Below are 14213 nucleotides of genomic sequence, written 5' to 3'. Positions count from 1 at the left end.
AAAATAAAAGCTGCATTAACTTGACCGAGATGATCCTATCTTCTCAAAATTTCACACATTTGATGAGAGTCCAGCCCTAAAGACATCTACTGACTTATATTTCATCTAACTGATAGCGCCACCTAGTGGCAATTTTTTTTCTTACGAATTTTCTTCTACGTTTTTCTCCAAACACGTTAACTGGACCTACCTCATATTTGCTGATGAGGGTTTCGGCCTTCATGATGTCACAACACGAAGTTTGTGAGTTTTCGCGAATTGCTGTGGGTGTGGCTAAGCGCTGTTCGCCAAGAAAATAACGCCAGTTTTGAGGGTCTAAACATGCACAGAAACTCATGAAACTTGGCACACACATCTGGCCTGGTAAAATGAGCAATATTTTATTGTTGATTGTGCTATTTTTACAAAAATGACTCAATAGCGCCCCCTAGAAGTTTTTAACGAAGCAGCCCCGGTTGTACGTTTAAGCAAGAACGACGAATATTTTTAGGTGTATGAGGGAGCCCAAGACCTACAAAAAAGTCTCTTGGACCCATATGCTAAAATGAACAGGAAGTGAGCTACGAATTTTTGAATGTCCCATTTTTGACGATTTTTGCACATTTTCAGGGGGCATACTTTTGCCCACTTCTCCTACACGTTTTATCCGACTGACTTATGACTTGACCTGGACCATGCCAAGACCTGAGCCAACAACAGACGGAAAAATCTTGACTTTTGTTAATACTATATGATGAGGGCGGGGCATCAAAATTTGTGTTTCGCACTGAAAAAGGATATGCTTAATAACTCCCCGATACATGCTCCAAAAAATCCCAAACTTGACATGTATGTTTATCGCCAAGGCCTGAAGGTATCTCTATGACAACATTCAGTTATATATGCAGCGCCACCTAGTCCTTGAGGCATGAAAAAAAAATACCCCACTTACGGTATTTTGTACAAAAAATGTAAACTCATTCTTAGTGTGATAACTAAGTCATTTAGGAATATTCTTTTACTTTCCACCACTCAAAATATTCACTGGCATCAGACCTAACCAAACATACATATTTTTGTTATTTAGTTTTATGTATTTTTGATAGCCTCTATGGACATTAAAAGCAATATCGTCAATGAAGGCTATGCTTAATAACTCCCAGGTACATGCTCCAAAAAATCCCATATTTGAAATGTATATTTAGAGTCAAGGCCTGAAGGTATCTCTATGACAACATTCAGTTATATATGCAGTGTCACCTAGCCCTTGAGGCATAAAAAAAATACCCCACATACGGTATTTTGTGCAAAAGATGTAAACTCATTCTGAGTGTGATAACTAAGTCATTTATGAATATTCTTTTAGTTTCCACCACTCAAAATGTTCACTGGCATCAGACTTATCCAAACATATATATATTTTTATTTATTTTTGATAGCCTCTGTGGACATTAAAAGCAATATCGTGAATGAAGGATATGCTTAATAACTCCACGGTACATGCTCCAAAAAAAATCCCACACTTGACATGTATGCTTATAATCAAGGCCTGAAGGTATCTCGATGACAACATTCAGTTATAAATACAGCGCCACCTAGCCCTTGAGGCTTATATAAAAAAAAACAACAACCCACATACGGTATTTTGTACAAAAAATGTAAACTCATTCTAAGTGTGATGACTAAGTCATTTATGAATATTCTTTTAGTTTCCACCACTCAAATTGTTCACTGGCTTCACACCGATCCAAACGTATGTACGTTTCCATTTTGTTTTATTCATTTTTGATTGCCCCTTTGGACAATAAAAGTAACATTGTGCACTGAGTACAACGAGCGATGATGTATATATACACTTTTACAAAAAATACCAATCAGGGCAACTCATTGCCTAAAAATAAAAAAGGACGCTGATTTTTGCAGGTCTTAACAATCCCCAAAACCCGTTGAGCTTGACACACACTGGCAAAAAAAATACATGTAAACGTTTATTATGCCATTTTCAAAGAAATTTTGCTTCCAATATGCCAGTACCCTAACGTGCAAGTACCCCAACGTGCAAGGACTCCAACGTGGCCCGGGCTGCGAGGGCCCTTTATAGCTGCTCGCAGCTCTAGTTTGTTATTATTCTTTTCCGCAAACAATCACATTTTTGAGACACTAAACGTGAACGAAAACTCACCAAACTTTACACGCAGAACGGGCCTGGCGAAAAATTTGATATTTTAAAGTCGCCATACATGATAACAGAAAAATGGCTCTGTAGCGCCACCTACATAGCTTAAACGGATCCCTGTCCCGCTACGATTGTCCTTCGGCTATGAAAATTGTGTGGCACCTGTAGCATATCCAGATGAACAAAAACCTCTTTCATCTGTGTACCCTAAAATAGACAGGAAGTGAGATATGAGTATTTAAATGTCCAATTTTGGCCAATTTTTGTACATTTACAGGGGTCATACTTTTGCCCGCTTCTCCTACACGGTTAATCCGATTGACTTCAAACTTGGGATGTACCATCTCAAGACCTGGGACAACACCATGGTAAAAAATCTAAAGTTTTTGACATACTATATGACTGTGGCGGGGCATCAAATTTACAGTTTCAAAATTCTTACTTAACAAAGCATTGCCGGTGGTACGTTTAATTGAGAGCCACGAAAATTGGTACACATATGTAACAGACTATGAACTACAAAAAAGCCTGTTGGTGCCATATGCTAAACCTAACAGGAAGTCCGCCAGAGGCGAGGCATCAAATTTTGTGTTTCAAAATTCTTATTTAATGAAGCATTCCCGGCTGTACATTTCACCTAGAGTTACCAACATTTGAAGACATATGTAACAGCCCTCAAGGTACAAAAAACTCTTTTTGAACCATATGCTAAACCGAACAGGAAGTCCGCCATTTTGATTTACTTTGGAACGTGTTGCCATTTTTTGGGCCATTTCATAGGGGTCTTATTTTAACGAACTCCTCCTACAGAGTTTATCCGATCATCTCCAAACTTGGTGTGATTCATCTTAAAATGTTGAAGATGAAAAGTTATTGAAAGCTTTTTATTTCGTCGCGCGCTGTTGCCGTGGCATGCACAGTTTGCAAAGGAAAAAATTCCCTCTTAATGAAGCATTCACAGTTGTACGAAGCAGCTAGAGCTACGAAAATTTGGAGACAAATTTAACAGCCCACGATGTACAAAAAAGTCTCTTGGTGCCATGTGCTAAACCCAACAGGAAGTCCCGTAGGGGCCGGTCATCACATTTTGAGGTAAAAAACTCCTCTTTAACGAAGCATTCCCGGTTGTACGTTTCACCTAGCGCTATGATAATTTAGAGGCATACATAAGAGCCCACGATGTACAAAAAAGTCTCTTGGAACCATCTGCTAAACCAAACAGGAAGTCCGCCATTTTGATTTACGTTGGGATTTGTAGCCATTTTTTGTGGCCTTTTTTAGGGGTCATATTTTAACGAACTCCTCCTACAAAATTTATCCGACTGTCTTCAAACATGGTGTGCTTCATCTTAAGATGTTTAAGATACAAAGTTATCGAAAGTTATTTATTTTGTCGCACGCCGTTTCATGGCGATGCATTGTTTGCCAAGTAAAATGCTGCTTTTTTTTTTTGGGTCTAAACATGTGCAAAAACTCATGAAACTTTACACACACATCAGGCTTGTCATAAGCATGAATATTTTAGAGATTTCTTATTTAATTTGCAATAAATGCTTAAATAGCGCCCTCTAGACATTTTTATGAAGTCTTTCCGATTATATGATTCAGCTAGATGTGTGAATATTGGCAGGCATGCCTAATATATTCAAAATGTATTCTATATAGCCATGTGCCAATCCATTTTGATTTTATTTTGTTAATTGTGCATCATTTTTGGCCTTTCCATGAAACTTTACAAACACAAAGCATGGCAAAAACGTTTAAAATTTAGATGGTTTCCTATTTGACAGTACCCCAACATGCCAGTACCCCGGCGTGCAAATACCCCAACGTGGCCCGGGTTGCGAGGGCCCTTTATAGCTGCTCGCAGCTCTAGTTATTCTTCTTCTTCTTCTTTTTCTTTGTTATTATTCTTTTCCGCAAACAACCACATTTTTGAGGCACTAAACATGAACGAAAACTCACCAAACTTTACACGCAGATCGGGCCTGGCGAAAAATTTGATATTTTAAAGTCGCCATACATGATAACAGAAAAATGGCTCTGTAGCGCCACCTACATAGGTTTAACGGATCCCTGTCCCGCTACGATTGTCCTACGGCTACGAAAATTGTGTGGCACCTGTAGCACATCCAGATGAACAAAAACCTCTTTGATATGTGTACCCTAAAATAGACAGGAAGTGAGGTATGAGTATTTGAATGTCCAATTTTGGCCCATTTTTGCACATTTACAGGGGTCATACTTTTGCCCGCTTCTCCTACACGGTTAACCCGATTGACTTCAAACTTGGGCTGTACCATCTCAACACCTGGGACAACATCATGGTAAAAAATCTAAAGTTTTTGACATACTATATGACGGTGGCGGGGCATCAAATTTACTGTTTCAAAATTCTTACTTAACAAAGCATTGCCGGTGGTACGTTTAATTGAGAGCCACGAAAATTGGTACACATATGTAACAGACTATGAACTACAAAAAAGCCTGTTGGTGCCATATGCTAAACCTAACAGGAAGTCCGCCAGAGGCGAGGCATCAAATTTTGTGTTTCAAAATTCTTATTTAATGAAGCATTCCCGGCTGTACATTTCACCTAGAGTTACCAACATTTGAAGACATATGTAACAGCCCTCAAGGTACAAAAAACTCTTTTTGAACCATATGCTAAACCGAACAGGAAGTCCGCCATTTTGATTTACTTTGGAACGTGTTGCCATTTTTTGGGCCATTTCATAGGGGTCTTATTTTAACGAACTCCTCCTACAGAGTTTATCCGATCATCTCCAAACTTGGTGTGATTCATCTTAAAATGTTGAAGATGAAAAGTTATTGAAAGCTTTTTATTTCGTCGCACGCTGTTGCCGTGGCATGCACAGTTTGCAATGGAAAAAAATTCCCTCTTAATGAAGCATTCCCAGTTGTACGAAGCAGCTAGAGCTACGAAAATTTGGAGACAAATTTAACAGCCAACGATGTACAAAAAAGTCTCTTGGTGCCATGTGCTAAACCCAACAGGAAGTCCCGTAGGGGCCGGTCATCACATTTTGAGGTAAAAAACTCCTCTTTAACGAAGCATTCCCGGTTGTACGTTTCACCTAGCGCTATGATAATTTAGAGGCATACATAAGAGCCCACGATGTACAAAAAAGTCTCTTGGAACCATATGCTAAACCAAACAGGAAGTCCGCCATTTTGATTTACGTTGGGATTTGTAGCCATTTTTTGTGGCCTTTTTTAGGGGTCATATTTTAACGAACTCCTCCTACAAAATTTATCCGACTGTCTTCAAACTTGGTGTGCTTCATCTTAAGATGTTTAAGATACAAAGTTATCGGAAGTTATTTATTTTGTCGCACGCCGTTTCATGGCGATGCATTGTTTGCCAAGTAAAATGCTGATTTTTTTTTTTTGGGTCTAAACATGTGCAAAAACTCATGAAACTTTACACACACATCAGGCTTGTTATAAGCATGAATATTTTAGAGATTTCTTATTAAATTTGCAATAAATGCTTCAATAGCGCCCTCTAGACATTTTTATGAAGTCTTTCCGATTATATGATTCAGCTAGATGTGTGAATATTGGCAGGCATGCTTAATATATTCAAAAAGTATTCTATATAACCATGTGCCAATCCATTTTGATTTTATTTTGTTAATTGTGCATCATTTTTGGCCTTTCCATGAAACTTTACAAACATAAAGCATGGCAAAAACGTTTAAAATTTAGATGGTTTCCTATTTGACAGTACCCCAACATGCCAGTACCCCGACGTGCAAATACCCCAACGTGGCCCGGGTTGCGAGGGCCCTTTATAGCTGCTCGCAGCTCTAGTTTGTTTTTATTCTTTTCCGCAAACAATCACATTTTTGAGACACTAAACGTGAACGAAAACTCACCAAACTTTACACGCAGATTGGGCCTGGCGAAAAATTTGATATTTTAAAGTCGCCATACATGATAACAGAAAAATGGCTCTGTAGCGCCACCTACATAGCTTAAACGGATCCCTGTCCCGCTACGATTGTCCTACGGCTATGAAAATTGTGTGGCACCTGTAGCATATCCAGATGAACAAAAACCTCTTTCATCTGTGTACCCTAAAATAGACAGGAAGTGAGATATGAGTATTTAAATGTCCAATTTTGGCCAATTTTTGTACATTTACAGGGGTCATACTTTTGCCCGCTTCTCCTACACGGTTAATCCGATTAACTTCAAACTTGGGATGTACCATCTCAAGACCTGGGACAACACCATGGTAAAAAATCTAAAGTTTTTGACATACTATATGACTGTGGCGGGGCATCAAATTTACAGTTTCAAAATTCTTACTTAACAAAGCATTGCCGGTGGTACGTTTAACCTTGAGCTATGAAAATTGGTACACATATGTAACAGACTATGATCTACAAAAAAGCCTGTTGGTGCCATATGCTATACCTAACAGGAAGTCCACCAGAGGCGAGGCATCAAATTTTGTGTTTCAAAATTCTAACTTAATGAAGCATTCCCGGCTGTACATTTCACCTAGAGTTACCAACATTTGAAGACATATGTAACAGCCCTCAAGGTACAAAAAACTCTTTTTGAACCATATGCTAAACCGAACAGGAAGTCCGCCATTTTGATTTACTTTGGAACGTGTTGCCATTTTTTGGGCCATTTCATAGGGGTCTTATTTTAACGAACTCCTCCTACAGAGTTTATCCGATCATCTCCAAACTTGGTGTGATTCATCTTAAGATGTTGAAGATGAAAAGTTATTGAAAGCTTTTTATTTCGTCGCACGCTGTTGCCGTGGCATGCACAGTTTGCAAAGGAAAAAATTCCTTCTTAATGAAGCATTCCCAGTTGTACAAAGCAGCTAGAGCTACGAAAATTTGGAGACAAATGTAACAGCCCACGATGTACAAAAAAGTCTCTTGGTGCCATGTGCTAAACCCAACAGGAAGTCCCTTGGGGCCGGGCATCACATTTTGAGCTAAAAAACTCCTCTTTAACGAAGCATTCCCGGTTGTACGTTTCACCTAGCGCTATGATAATTTGGAGGCATACATAAGAGCCCACGATGTACAAAAAAAGTCTCTTAGAACCATATGCTAAGCCAAACAGGAAGTCCGGCATTTTGCTTTACGCCTTTTTTAGGGGTCACATTTTAACGAACTCCTACGAAATTTATCCGACTGTCTTCCAACTTGTTGTGTTTCATCTTAAGATGTTTAAGATGCAAAGTTATCGAAAGTTTTTTTTATTTTGTCGCAAGCCGTTCCCATAGCGACGCATTATTTGCCAAGTAAAATGCTGCTTTTTTTTTTTTTTTGTCTAAACGAGCGAAAACTCATGAAACTTTACACACACGTCAGACTTGTCATAAACATGAATATTTTAGAGATTTCTTGTGCAATTTGCAATAAATGGCTCAATAGCGCCCTATAGACATTTTTATGAAGCTTTTGGAAATGTGTGATTGAGCTAGATTTGTAAAAATTGGGATACCTATCAGCCTAAGACTGACAAAAAAGTTTCTAAAGCCATATGCTAAACCAAACAGGAAGTCTGCCATTTTGATTTACTTTGCTATTTGTAGCCATTTTTGGGGGCCTTTTATAGGCCTCATATTTTCTACAAAACTTATCAGATTGTCTTCATTCTTTGGCGTGTTTCATCTGAAGATATTAAAGATGAAAAGTTATTGAAATTGTTTGTCACGCCTTTGCTCAAGCGATGCATTGTTTGCAAAGAAAAATGCTTCTTTTTTTAAAAGTCTAAACATGAGCGAAAACTCAAAACTTTGCACACAGATCAGACCTCTCAAGAACATGAATATTTTAGAGATTTGTTGTGCAATTTGTAATAAATGGCTCAATAGCTCCCTCTAGACATTTTTTATGAAGTATTTCCGATTATATGATTCAGCTAGATGTGTGAATATTTGGAGGCACACCTATCAGTCTAATACCTACAAAAATTATTCTATAGCCATGTGCCAAACCATTTTGATTTTATTTTGTTAATTGTGCATCATTTTTGGCCTTTCCATGAAACTTTGCAAGCACAAAGCATGGCAAAAACATTTACAATTTAGACGGTTTCCTATGAAACAGTACCCCAACATGTCAGTACCCCGACGTGCAAGTACCCCAACGTGGCCCAGGTTGCGAGGGCCCTTTATAGCTGCTCGCAGCTCTAGTTATTCTTCTTCTTCTTCTTTTTCTTTGTTATTATTCTTTTCCGCAAACAACCACATTTTTGAGGCACTAAACATGAACGAAAACTCACCAAACTTTCCACGCAGATCGGGTCTGGCGAAAAATTTGATATTTTAAAGTCGCCATACATGATAACAGAAAAATGGCTCTGTAGCGCCACCTACATAGGTTTAACGGATCCCTGTCCCGCTACGATTGTCCTATGGCTATGAAAATTGTGTGGCACCTGTAGCACATCCAGATGAACAAAAACCTCTTTGATATATGTGTACCCTAAAATAGACAGGAAGTGAGGTATGAGTATTTGAATGTCCAATTTTGGCCCATTTTTGCACATTTACAGGGGTCATACTTTTGCCCGCTTCTCCTACACGGTTAACCCGATTGACTTCAAACTTGGGCTGTACCATCTCAACACCTGGGACAACATCATGGTAAAAAATCTAAAGTTTTTGACATACTATATGACGGTGGCGGGGCATCAAATTTACAGTTTCAAAATTCTTACTTAACGAAGCATTGCCGGTGGTACGTTTAATCTAGAGCTACGAAAATTGGTACACATATGTAACAGACTATGATCTACAAAAAAGCCTGTTGGTGCCATATAATAAACCTAACGGGAAGTCCGCCAGAGGGGAGGCATCAAATTTTGTGTTTCAAAATTCTAACTTAATGAAGCATTCCCGGCTGTACATTTCACCTAGAGTTACCAAAATTTGAAGACATATGTAACAGCCCTCAAGGTACAAAAAACTCTTTTTGAACCATATGCTAAACCGAACAGGAAGTCCGCCATTTTGATTTACTTTGGAACGTGTTGCAATTTTTTGGGCCATTTCATAGGGGTCTTATTTTAACGAACTCCTCCTACAGAGTTTATCCGATCATCTCCAAACTTGGTGTGATTCATCTTAAGATGTTGAAGATGAAAATTTATTGAAAGCTTTTTATTTCGTCGCACGCTGTTGTCGTGGCATGCACTTGTTTGTAAAGGAAAAAAAATCCTTCTTAATGAAGCATTCCCAGTTGTACGAAGCAGCTAGAGCTACGAAAATTTGGAGACATATGTAACAGCCCACGATGTACAAAAAAAGTCTCTTGGAACCATATGCTAAACCAAACAGGAAGTCTGACATTTTGATTTACTTTGGTATTTGTAGCCACTTTTTGGGGCCTTTTATAGGGGTCATATTTTCTGCAAAACTTATCACATTGTCTTCATTCTTTGGCATGTTTCATCTTAAGATATTTAAGATGAAAAGTTATTGAATGTTTTTATTTTGTCACACGCCTTTGCTGTAGCGATGCATTGTTTGCAAAGAATTTTTTTTTGGAGAGTCTAAACATGGGCAAAAACTCACAAAATTTTGCACACAGATCAGATCTCTCACGAACATAAATATTTTATAATTTGTGTGCAATTTGTAATAAATGGCTCAATAGCGCCGTCTAGTTATTTTTATGAAGTATATCCGATTATATGGTTCAGCTAGATGTGTGAATATTGGGAGGCATACCTATCAGCCTAATACTTCCAAAAATTATTCTATAGCCATGTGCCAATCCATTTTGATTTTATTTTAATTGTGCATCATTTTTGGCCTTCCATGAAACTTTGCAAACACAAAGCATGTCAAAAACATTTACAATTTAGACGGTTTCCTATGAAACAGTACCCCAACATGCCAGTACCCCGACATGCAAATACCCCAACGTTGCCCGGGTTGCGAGGGCCCTTTATAGCTGCTCGCAGCTCTAGTTCCATTTGTGACCGCTGGGGGTCGCTCTTGTCACATGGTGTGGTTTTGGACCCATGCGGATAAGATGTTCCAGTCTCCCAGATGGCCCACGTTACAGCAAGGCCATAAGTGTTGTCTGGACACGTGTCGGGGTGTTATAAAAAATGTGTTTTGTGTTTTGGCATTTGGCACTTCATAGGACATGGTTTCTTTGAAATCACCAGGGGGTAACTCCACAAAAGGAAACACACACACACACACACATTGGGGAAAAAAAAAAAAAGTCGAGATTAAAGGTTAGAGGTGATAATCATTACAAAAGTAATTTTTGAAATGTTGAAAATCGTCACAAGGCGAATTGAATGCATTAAATGTTTTCAAAATTATGTAAATGTGTAATGTTGAATGTGCCATTGGGCATGAATGTGGAATTTTGGAGTGAAAACTGAAAACAGTAATTTTTGGAATATCTTGAAGTTGTAAGGGAAACAATCGCTTGAAAAATGTGTAAGTAGCAACAGGATGAAAAATTGTGGGGAATAAAATAGAATACGTAAGAAGTATTAAAAGGAACTCCGACTGTCATGACAAGTTTGCTCTATATTACTCATTTGGTTGTTACTAACAACTATGAGATTTGTTTTTCAAACATAATTTCCATTTTAATACATTTTGTAGAAACATTATTACATTTTTATTTACGTCGCAATGCATTCAGTGCGTAATGACATAGAATGGTGGTGGTTCTCTGCTGAGCAATGTGAAACTCCTATCAGGATACAAGGTAACCCTCGTAGCTTTCCAAAAGAAACAACGTGCGATCCGGACAGTCACGCTCTCATCATTCAACAGACGCATTCAAGAGTGTTCATCGTTCCTTTTACGATCATTTTTATGTGCCAGATACTGTGTGCATACATTGTTGTGTGAGGGGGGCACAACATCACACGTAAGTCCTTTCAGGAACAGTTAATCAACATCAACCTCTGAAAATATATTTTTAATAAATGATCGTACCAATGATTTGTATTTATGAATGAATGACATCGTCGTCGTCCTCTCTGCTCTGTACAGCTTAATGGTGCTAAATGAGGAAAACGCTTAATCTCGGTCCAACCTCGCTTTCTGATGTCATCTTTCTTGCAACTGTTACTATACTACAATGTAGTGCGCAAATCCTTTGCCATGTCTGGTAAATCAAGTGCAAATTTGCTCCAAGATGTCAGTTTTGTGGGCGTGTTTGCTCCGGTATATGATTAGAGCAATATCCTTAGTGAATAGGTGGCTAACTGGGCGCAGACTGCGGGTGCAGTTGTGGTGCAACATTTCGCGCTATTACCGGACGCAGAGCATTCTTAGTGAATCTACCCCTGAATGCGTTGCAACGTTCATAACAATGGCGGCGTACGTCTAAATAAAGTTTATACAAAATGTATTAAACTGGAAATTATTTTTGATCATGATTTTTACGTTCTCTCTTGTCCTGGAAATTAGGGGGAATTACAGATGAGACGCACTATTATCTTGCGGACCCCCAAGTTAAAGCCCACCAAACCTGGTTCAACTGATGTAACTTAAACACTTTTGTCTCTATTTTCAGAAACACTACTGGGGTGACCGAGGAGGCTCTGAAGGAGTTCAGCATGATGTTCAAGTATGTCGGTTTGAAGTTGCTTGGGCTCAAGTTACGTGGATTCCTTCGCTAACCTCACACATCTTTATCTAAATGTGGTTTTCAGACACTTTGACAAGGAGAAGTCTGGACGTCTGAACCACCAGGAGTTCAAGTCGTGCCTGCGTTCACTAGGTTACGACCTGCCGATGGTTGAAGAGGGTGAACCTGATCCTGAGTTTGAGACAATTCTTGACAGTGTGGATCCAAACAGGTCTGTTGCTCGTGCATGTCGGGCAGCCAAGTCTCTTAACATCGCATCATTATTGTTAATTGTGATATCTTTCCAGGGATGGCAACGTGTCACTACAAGAGTACATGGCCTTCATGATCAGCCGAGAGACAGAAAACGTTAAATCCAGTGAAGAGATTGAGAGTGCATTCCGAGCTTTAAGTACTGAGAACAGACCCTACGTTACTAAAGAAGAACTCTACCAGGTCAGATGTGTTCATTGCTCACTTGACAGTCTGTGTGTAAACTGCTTTTAAGCTTCAAATTGACTTTGATTCCATCTTTTCAGAACCTGACCAAGGAGCAAGCAGACTATTGCCTCTCGCATATGAAGCCCTACCTTGATAATAAGGGCCGTGAGCTGCCATCATCGTTTGACTTTGTTGAATTCACCCGCTCACTCTTTGTTAACTAATCCTTTGCCCAGTCACCAACTTAGATAGCATGAATGTCAAACACATACATACTCATTCTAAACTGCATGACTGACATGAATTATCAGTATCCATTGTGTGTGTGCATCCCTCAATGTCTCGTAATTATTATTTGCTTGTTAGAATAGTGTCTCTCTACATTGCAATTTAACTAAACGACTTGTTTTGACGTAATAGCCTGCCTAATAGCGTAACTGCAGTGCTTCAATAAATGTTGGTATGCAGCTGGAAATCTGGTTGTTGTTTTTATGTTTGTTGACATGACATGGCCATGCAATGGACCCCTTCATGGCCTACGTCACGATGAGGTCACGGTGTTTAGTGGACGGCAAGAACAACCGCTGGAGGCAACGAAGTGCAGCTAGAAGTAAACATTGCTGGTTGTCTGTTTATTCTATTCTATTTGTATCAGTTTACTCACATATTAAATCAAATGGCCGTTTTCCACGTCCTTTCCGACATGAACTTTCTGTGAAAATATGCTGACCAGTGTTAGAACCACACGCCACTGAGGTGCTTTTGCCTCCAGCTAAGCCCCACCCTTTAAATTGCATCACATTGTTTACAAACTCTGAAGGAGTCTATAGTAGTCCTTAAAACAGAGAACCACACGCCACTGAGGTGCTTTTGCCTCCAGCTAAGCCCCACCCTTTAAATTGCATCACATTGTTTACAAACTCTGAAGGAGTCTATAGTAGTCCTTAAAACAGTATTGTGGATTTTCCACCCCAAAATGAGGGGTGTTGGGGTTTTTTTGGTTTTTTTTTTACAATGTTGTTTATACAGTAACGTGAGTCTATTTTTTTTTTTTTATTTTGCATCGCCAACATCCCCACAATATCGTGATAATTATTGTTGCGGAACAGTCCAAAGGCAAGGCAAGGCAAGTTTATTTGTGTAGCACATTTCATACACAGGGCAACTCAATGTGCTTTACACATGGAAAGACAACACGTAAGCATCAACAAACAGTAGTTAACATTCAGAGGAAGAAGAGAAAAATGTAGGTTACAAAATTTAACATACATTGACAATGTTAAAACATTATTCAGCAAACTTTAAAAACATTTGCTGTAAGTCAGTTTAAAATAATAAAAATAATGAGAAAAAAAAAAACAAAGCCATTTAAAAGTCCTAAATCAAAGGTATGGGGGGGGGGGGGGAAGCAGTTTTTAACCTGGATTTAAAAGCATTTACACTCGGGGCTGACTTCACTTCTGTTGGCAGCCTATTCCATATGTGTGCATCATAAGAGCGAAATGCAGCTTCACCATGTTTGCTTCGAACTCTTGGTTCCACTAGTTGGTCCAAATCTGTAGATCTCAGAGCCCTGCTGGGTTTGTACTCAATCAGCATTTCTTGGATATATTCAGGACCCAAACCATTAAGTGATTGATAGACGAATAGCAAAATTTTAAAATCGATTCTACAGCTGATTGGGAGCCAGTGTAAATCCTTCAGTACTGGAGTGATAAGTTCTGATCTTTGTTTTGGTCAGAACTCGAGCTGCAACGTTCTGAATGAGCTGCAATTGTCTCATGTTGTTTTGAGACAGTCCAGTCAGAAAGTTTTGTTCAATGATGTTAAATACATTTTGCATATGGAATCAAGGTGCCAGCGTCTGAAGGAAGAGAGGAAGAGGCAGTCTACATTGCTTGACTTGGTTTGTCATCTACTGGTGTTGGTCCACTGTTTTCTGCGGTCCAACGTGGCTTAATTTCAGAAAAATACGACCAATCGTTCAAAATTCACATGCACACACT

General features: G+C 39.0%; 1 protein-coding gene across 7 annotated transcripts in view; it reads left to right on the top strand.

Moving 5' to 3' along the window:
- Positions 1-12682, top strand: part of sptan1 (spectrin alpha, non-erythrocytic 1) — a 307457-nt gene extending 294775 nt beyond the window's left edge. For all 7 annotated transcript variants that reach the window (XM_077498154.1, XM_077498152.1, XM_077498151.1 and 4 more), the window contains 4 exons: positions 11713-11766; positions 11852-11998; positions 12075-12222; positions 12306-12682. In XM_077498154.1, coding sequence (XP_077354280.1) covers positions 11713-11766; positions 11852-11998; positions 12075-12222; positions 12306-12431 — 475 coding nt within the window. In that variant the 3' untranslated portion in view covers positions 12432-12682. The remainder of the gene's footprint in view (positions 1-11712; positions 11767-11851; positions 11999-12074; positions 12223-12305) is intronic.
- Positions 12683-14213: the final 1531 nt, after the last annotated feature.

This window comes from Festucalex cinctus, chromosome 15 (assembly GCF_051991245.1).
Source record: "Festucalex cinctus isolate MCC-2025b chromosome 15, RoL_Fcin_1.0, whole genome shotgun sequence".
NCBI classification, from domain to species: Eukaryota; Metazoa; Chordata; class Actinopteri; order Syngnathiformes; family Syngnathidae; genus Festucalex; species Festucalex cinctus.
Note: the sequence above shows the minus strand (reverse complement) of the source record. Positions and strands in the feature narration are given on the sequence as shown.